Below are 8,451 nucleotides of genomic sequence, written 5' to 3'. Positions count from 1 at the left end.
GATCCACCGGGGCTGTTAGCGGAGTGAAGCTCGTGAATCTTCCCCCCATTGGTCTAGGGCGTCTTTCTTCCCTCCGGTCTCCTGTTCTTGTCTTCTTGCGGCCTTGGTCCTGCCGATTGTCTTCCTGTCGTTCTCTTTTCCTGGGCTTCTCTTCCCGAGCTAATAGGGCATCTTCAGCGTTCATATACTTCGTGGCGCGGTAAAGAACTTCCGACATGGTCTTAGGGTCGTTTTTGTATAGGGAAAACAAAAACTTTCCCTTCTTCAAGCCATTCGTGAATGCCGCAACAAGGATCTTATCGTCGGCTTCGTCGACTGAGAGTGCCTCTTTGTTGAAGCGGGAGATGTAAGCCCTTAGAGTTTCATCTTCTCGCTGTTTCATGCTCATCAAGCACGCTGTAGACTTCTTGTATCGATGGCCTCCAATGAAGTGTGTGGTAAACTGAGCGCTGAGCTCTTTGAAGGTGCCGATGGAGTTTGGTGCCAGTCGGCTGAACCAAATTCTCGCTGCGCCCTTCAGTGTTGTAGGGAAGGCCCTACACATGATGGCGTCCGCTACTCCTTGAAGGTGCATTAGGGTCTTGAAGGTCTCCAGGTGGTCCAGCGGGTCCTTGACCCCGTCATAACTGTCTATTTGTGGCATGCGGAATTTGCTTGGTAAAGGGTAGGAGTTGACGGTGGCGGTGAACGGCGAGTCAGTTCGGTTGACAAGGTCGTCCAGGTCGCTTGATACTCGTCCCTTGAGAGCATTCATCATAACCTCCATTTGTTCCTTCATGGCCTGCATCTCCGCGATAACAAGTGGCGGAGCAATCTCTGCGAGGGAGGGGATGCTCGTGTTCTGCCGTTCTGGTTTGCTCGGGGCGTTGCTGGCCTGGGGGCCTTCCTGATTTCTCCTGTCGGCGCTAGTTCCCTCTTGCTCTGCTCCTTGGTTGTTGGGGGCTGCATTCTTCTGTCTCAGTTGCTCTTCTAGGTCGTGATTTTGTTTGGTGAGGCGCTCTACGGCAGCGGCGAGTGTCCTCACCTGTCTTTCAAGAGCAGTCGTAGGGGCTTCTTCTTCTTGAGCGTCGTTGGTTGTCGCCATTGAGCGAGTGAGTACCATGTAACTCTTTTGTCTAGGAAGCGAGAACGTGCTACGTTTCCCACAGACGGCGCCAACTGATGAAGCCGAAAATAGTATCACCAGTGAGTCACACGTTCCTCGTACGATCAAACGGCACCTGCACAACGAAAAGGAAGAACCTAGCAGAGAGTACCGGTGTGGTACCGGCCAAACACCCTCCGAAGGTTAAGTTAGAACTATTCTCACTGCTCTAGAGTGCTAGAGAGGGTAAATTATGCGTACCTCAGTTTGTGAGGATGCTTGGGCTTTTATACTAGTAGGAGGTTGACCTCTTTACCTTGGAGTAGAAGTCCTTTCCTTATAGGAGTCCTTTTGAGCGTATTTTACGGGATCTTTTCCTTATGGGGATTCTTTAAATATTATCTAGCGTGGGAAGCAAGTAAACTTGTGCCCGGTCCGTCAGCCTCAATTTACCTCCGTCACCTTTATTATACCGTCAGCATTTGAGCCGTCAACCACGGAGTCAGCTGATCCTATGACCGTTAGCATAAGCACCGTCTGCTACGCCCAAAAGAAAAATTATCAAACCGTCGGCTTTATGTCCGTGTGGTTTAAGCTCTCCTTTTATCCTCATCACCACAGCTGCTTGCCTAAGCCAGCAATCAATCCCATACATAATTCTTGAGAGAGAAGACTGTATTGCTTCTATATGGAAGAAATATTCTTATGATCGTCTTCACCTCCACCTTGCAAAGCAATTTTGTGAACTCCCTCACATGTCATTCCCTGCCTCTTATCCCACCTTTGTGCCCAGAAAGATGTTTATACAGTACTTAGATGACTATGTCTCCCATTTCAACATTAGTCCTATGTTCCAAAGAACCGTGGAGTCTGCTGAGTACAATGAAGTTTCCAAGAGATGGATTGTTAAGGCTAGGAATGCAAGTTCAGGTGAGGTTGAGAAATATAGTGCAAAGTTTTTAGTGGTGGCCACTGGGGAAACAACCAACCCTTATATCCCGGAGGTTGAAGGGTTAAACACTTTCCCTGGTGAGGTTCTTCATTCTACTCAGTATAAGTCAGGGAAGGAGTTCAAAAACAAGAACGTTTTGGTTGTTGGGTCTGGGAATTCTGGAGTGGAAATTGCTCTAGACCTTGCAAATCATGGTGCCAAAACTTCCATTATTTTTCGAAGCCCGGTATGAAATTAACCACATCTAACTTAGATTTAATTTTTCTTACATGGGTCATTGTTATTAGTACAAAATTTAATATATCTATGCATCATGGTTACAATTACAAATTATTGGATAATATATACAGGCTCATTTTCTCACAAGGGAGATGGTGTACTTGGGCTTAACCATGTTGAAGTATTTTCCCGTTAGCTTGGTGGATTTCTTGATGGTCATGCTTAGCAAACTGGTTTATGGGGACCTGACCAAGTATGGGATTGGAAGGCCTACAGAAGGTCCAATTTCTATGAAGCTTAAGTACGGCAAGTATCCACTTTTTGATGTTGGTACATATAAAAAGATCAAGTCAGGAGAAATTCAGGTAAGAATTTTGAGTGAGGGAATAGTTCATGTACTTAAAAAAGTAAAATTAATTCTTTAGAATTGTTTGTGGTATCAGAGCTAAATTTGATCTACGCTAATTAAAACTATAAGTTGGATTAGTTTTTACGTGTTCTGTAAGTACACGGATATGCAATGAGTTCAAGTTAGAGGATTTTCAGTAGATCCAATCTAATGGTATCTTGTCATTGTCTGTGAAATTAAATCTTAGGTCAATTCCTCAAAACTCTCATTGTAAGAAAAGAAATAATAAATTTATATGTTAGGTGGTTGAATGAAAAGGATACTACAATTTTTTTTGGGGCCAATTACTTTTCTAACTTGTTTTGGGGCCAATTGTGTTCTAGTCTAATGGATACCATTCCACAATTACTTTTCTAACTTGTTCATGGCAGCAAATAATTGATTACAATGATTTTCTTAAGAGCAATACTATATACAAAAAAAAAAAAATGATAATATTTTTTTCAATAATTGAGTTAGGAAGTTTATAGTGATCTAATATTGACATCACTTTTTTTTTATCTACTACTAACAATCGATCATATTAGTAGGTGTCAAATTTTTTGTGTCAATAGAGTATGGACCTTCTCTTTTTTGAAATGGTAAAGTTTAGAAGACCAATGGAAATCTTATACAATACACTTTACTCTATCTTTTAAGCTCCTGTTTGTCCTTTTTCATATGCCTTTATTATTATTATTATTTTTTGGGTGATGAGAAAACATGCTTGTTTATTTGATTGATTTACTTATGTAGGTTTTGCCAGCAGAAATAATTAAAGTTCAAGGCAACGACATACTATTCAAGAATGATAAGTTACATCCTTTTGACACCATTATTTTTTGTACTGGATTTAAGAGGTCGACAAACTTGTGGCTTAAGGTATTTGATAGAGTAGTCTTTGTGTTTCCCCTTTATTTTATTTTGAGATTTTTTTAAATATAATATTTTTTCTAATTTATCATCTACTTTTATTTGCAAGGCAATATCATAATTTTTACTTGTTTTATTTCCGTTTAAATTAAAGTGTAGTTTTGAAAGCTTACACCTATATATTTGAAAGAAATTACATAAATGATATTTCTTAAAATTTGAATTTTCTAAACATCAACAATAACATGGAACTAGAAAATATCCTACTGTAATAGTAGGTGATGAAGTGGTCCAATTTTGTCTAGGAAAAAGAAATAATTAAAAATATTTTAGTGAAGGAAATAAATTCTCCAATCTTTTTAAAGTATAGACTTGAATTACACTTTTGGCCTCTAAAGATTTCAAAATTTTCATTTTGGCCATTCATGTTTGATTAATTTTTTTGTTTGGCTCTTTACCTTTCAAAATTTTCATTTCTATGAAGAGTCAAATAGAAAATTGAATCAAACATGAAGGACTAAACTAAAAATTGAATTAAACATGAATGGTTAAAATGAAAATTTTGAAATATAAATAGATATGAAAAGAAAATCAAACATAAAGAGTTAAAATGAAAATTTTGAAACATAAATAGTCAAAATAAAAATAACTCCAAACTTTAAAAGTCAAAAGTATACTTTGATCTATAATCTTTATTGTGCTTTTGGTAGGAGGATTGACTACTAAGGACTTAGGAGAATCATCAATCAAAAGTTTTTAACTCTAATGCAAATGTAAACATAAACATAAACATAAATTGGGGTTTAAATGGTTTGGGAAATTAGGAGCTAACTCAATTATTTAAGATTTGGTGGATCTATTTTACTGGTAAGGAGGACCATTAGGCAAGTGTGACATGGTCCTTCTGGAGGAGTGAATAATTTCTCATTTGGCAAGGTGTAAAATGTGGTTTAATTTGGTTTATTAGTTTATTTTTCTTGTTAGGTACAACTTTTAGAGTTTCTTCCCCCCCCCCCCCCTCCAGCTATATATAATATCTTATTCAATTTCGCTTATTAACATGAACCTCACAAGAATTCCACTTTTAAAAATTACACTAAAAAAATTTAAGTTGTACCAAATAGCTACCATACTAGAACTATTCTTTTTAAAATATAGTTCTCAATTAACTATTTTATTGTTATGAGTAGGGGGATGAGTATCTTTTGAACGAGGATGGACTTCCAAAACCTACTTATCCTAACCATTGGAAGGGAAAGAATTGCTTATACTGTGTTGGACTATCTAGAAGAGGGTTCTATGGAGCTAGCATTGATGCCCAAAATATAGCCAATGATATCAAGTCCACTGTGTAATGTCTCAAAAAATATGAGAGAGAGAGAGAGAGAGAGAGAGAGAGAGAGAGAGAGAGAGAGAGAGAGAGAGAGAGAGAGAGAGAGAGAGAGAGAGAGAGAGAGAGAGAGAGAGAGATAAAAGAGGCTATTGTTGAGATATAATCTTGTTTTATTTGTTGCTTTGGTGAAGCATGAGAGAGAGAGAGAAATAAAAGAGGCTATTGTTGAGATATAATCTTGTTTTATTTGTTGCTTTGGTGAAGCATGAGAGAGAGAGAGAAATAAAAGAGGCTATTGTTGAGATATAATCTTGTTTTATTTGTTGCTTTGGTGAAGCATGAGTATTATGAGAACTAGTCACAGACCAATATAATTATTTTGTAATATAGTATAATGTATAATTTATTCTCTAAAAATTATTGAAAGTAATTTGTTTTTCTTAAAAATTGAACTATTTTCAAAAGTATTATTCATTTCGGTTTTATTATTTTGGGTTTTTTTTAATAACTAAATCATGAAATCAATGAAGAATCAAAAACCAAAAACAATGTCTATACATATCTATACTATATATAATAATGGAAGTTTAAAAAAAAAAAAATTCTTTCTTCTCTTAAAGTTCCTTAGAAATGTCTCTGGCTACTTAAGAAACCTTCATTATCAAACTCTCATGTATTTAGGTCAATGATCCAAAACCCTGCAAGAACCAAATTCGACATTTAGCTTTTATCAAAATTAGATAAAAATTAAACCCCTAATCATGTTTTGAGATTTTCTATTTTCTCGTGACCAAACTTTTGAGGTAGATTTTTTATTATCTATTGGATTGCAAGATAAAAGTATTATGTACTGCACATAATAAGAAAAAAGTGTGCTAAATATAATATTTGTCGAAGCCAAACAGAAATTGAGAAAGGTCCCACAACAAAAAAAAAACTATTGAGTCAAAAAATATGAAAGCAATAATTGGAGTATAATTACAATGTTTTTTTTTTTTTTTTTTACATAGAGTTAAACAAATGTCAAATATAAGAAAACTAAAGTGTCAAAGATAAACAAATTGAACGGTTAAATCAAAAATATAAAATAAAAATTGTACAACATGAATATGAAGTAAGAAGTTGTTGTAGAGATTTCTAATTATTGAAAACCCTTCTCATTACCAACAAACCAATCCTAGTCACCCATAACCCCAAGTGATCACAATTACATGACCAAAAGCCCTTCTCATTACCATACTTCATGCTGTTTTTGCTCTCACAGTCCTTGTTCATTCCCAGGATCAATTAGGTTTGACAATCTAAATCTTTTGAGCACCGCTATATTTCAATTGTAGCACTCTAACCAAAGAACTAATCCTTTTCTATTTCAGGCTTCATTGGCATAGACTGATACCAGATGGCTGAAGCTATAAAGATGGAATAACAGATATCAATTACACTTCAGACTCAACTTCACGGATACTGGTGTAAATGGGAATATTTCAACCGAATACAGGACCAATTCTCGTGAACAACAGTTTTGGACTATCCGCAGCTTTCCTGAAGCAACCAAAAACTGTTACACTTTAAGACCTTCACCAGGCATAGACAATAACTATTTGATCCGAGTGAGTTTCATGTATGGGAACTATGATGGCAAAGGCAAAACCCCAACATTTGATTTGTATCTTGGAGTAAACAAGTGGGACACTGGCAGTGGCAGATGCATTAAGTACATTAACAAAGGAAATTATGCATCTATCCATATCAGAAGACATCTATGTTTTTTCATTGTAAACACGGGCAGTGGGACACCTTTCATATCAGTGTTAGAGGTAAGACCTTTGAACAACAATACTTACATACCTAAATCAGGATCACTAGATCTCCTTCGGCGGCTCGATTGTGGTTCAACAACTTATAAAACTTACAGGTAAGCCACTTTCAATAAGCATCCTTCTGGTAAGACTTAGTACAGCCAGCTATTAAGGTACATGCTGAAAGGGCACTTTTTCTTGAACCTTTCGATAAGAAATACAAGATTTACGGATAATAAGGTATAAAAATGTCCAACAATTTTATCTCTGAAATGACATACAACGAATAGTCCGAGTAAAATCAAAATTGGGAGCTCTAAAATTTTAAAAGATGGTGAGGAATTAGAAGTGGAATAGAGAGCGGTGTTATACAAAACTAGAAATGGTTCCTCTAATTCTGCAACCTGGGTTGCAAAATTCTCTAGGTCTTAGCTCTAACACTGATATGAAAGGTGTCCCATTGCCTGTGTTTACAAGACAAATATAGATGTCTTCTGATGGGGATACAAGCATAATTTCCTTTGTTAATGTACTTGATGTATCTGGCACTGCCACTGTGTCCCACTTGTTTACTCCAAGATACAAATCAACTGTTGGGATTTTGCCTTTGGCATCATAGTTCCCATACATGAAACCCGCTCGGATCAAACAGTTCCTGTTTTTTTTTTTCTGGAGAAGGTCTTAAAGTGTAACAGTTTTTGGTCCCCTCAAAAAAACCTATGAAGCACGGGTGCGTTTCCGGATTTGGTGCTGGACTCAGCAATTTTTTAAAAAGTAGGGTACAGGTGCGGCGATTAAAAAATTATTAAAAATATTTTTATTTATATTATTTATATATGTTTACTATTAAAATATTCTTAAAAAACACATTACTATACCCTGATTCACGAAACAAAGAAAAAAGAAGGCAAGAAACACAAAAAAAAAAAGAAAATACAAAAGAAGCAACAATTATTTAGAATAAAATTAAGGAAAGATAGATTTAGGATGTTTGGGCCTCATTCAAAGCCGATTTTGGCTGTTCCGGCATGATTCAAGGCTTATTTTAGCTTGTTTCGGCCGTTTCGATTGCCAGCCAATGTGACTTGATTCGACTGTTTCAGTCGTCGGCCGATACGACATGATTCGGCCAATACGACTTAGTTTTGGCCAAATCATCCCGGTTCGGTGAGAATAGAAATCGAGTCTGCACGAATCAAGCCGAGTCAAAGTGAATCCGTTAAAAAAAAAAAAAAAAAAAAAAAAAAAAAGCTTAGACACGGCACCGATGTGCGGGCAGCCGCATTGGACACCACAACTAGCGTCAGGCTGCATCGGACTCCAATATGGCACCCTCCCAGCCGCGTCCATGCTTCATAGAGGAAAACTACGGATGGTCCAGAACTATTGATCAATATTATTGGTCCTATATCTGGGTGCAATATTCCCATTTACACCTGTGTCTATGAAGGTTGAATATGATCTGTAATTGATTTCAGTTGCTCCATCTTTATAGCTTGAGCCTTCTGGTATCCCACAGTCGATGCTGATGAAGCCTGAAATAGAAAAGCATTAATTTTATGGTTATAATCCTTTTCCATCTCTCTTATGTGTGTGTGTGTGTTTGTTTCTATATATATATATATATATATATATATATATATATATAATATGGTGTTCAAAAGAATTAGATTGTCAAACCTAATTGATCCTGGGAATGAACAAGGACTGTGAGAGTAAAAGCACCATGAAGTATTATTGCAAATAGAAATTGCTTTGCCATTTCCAACACAGTTTAGATTCCTTGGTGTGCCTTCTCAGATT

At 36.6% G+C, this 8,451-nt stretch overlaps 1 protein-coding gene across 1 annotated transcript; it reads left to right on the top strand.

Annotated features, from left to right (window-relative positions):
• The first annotated feature begins 776 nt into the window (after positions 1 to 776).
• LOC115990090 (probable indole-3-pyruvate monooxygenase YUCCA10) lies at positions 777 to 4,907 on the top strand. Its single transcript, XM_031113953.1, has 5 exons — positions 777 to 852; positions 1,706 to 2,262; positions 2,387 to 2,620; positions 3,400 to 3,525; positions 4,707 to 4,907. The coding sequence occupies exons 1-5, from the start codon at positions 777 to 779 to the stop codon at positions 4,869 to 4,871; spliced, it is 1,158 nt and encodes a 385-aa protein (XP_030969813.1). The 3' UTR covers positions 4,872 to 4,907.
• The last annotated feature ends 3,544 nt before the right edge of the window (positions 4,908 to 8,451 follow it).

Source organism: Quercus lobata, chromosome 5, assembly GCF_001633185.2.
Source record: "Quercus lobata isolate SW786 chromosome 5, ValleyOak3.0 Primary Assembly, whole genome shotgun sequence".
Taxonomy (NCBI): Eukaryota; Viridiplantae; Streptophyta; class Magnoliopsida; order Fagales; family Fagaceae; genus Quercus; species Quercus lobata.
Note: the sequence above shows the minus strand (reverse complement) of the source record. Positions and strands in the feature narration are given on the sequence as shown.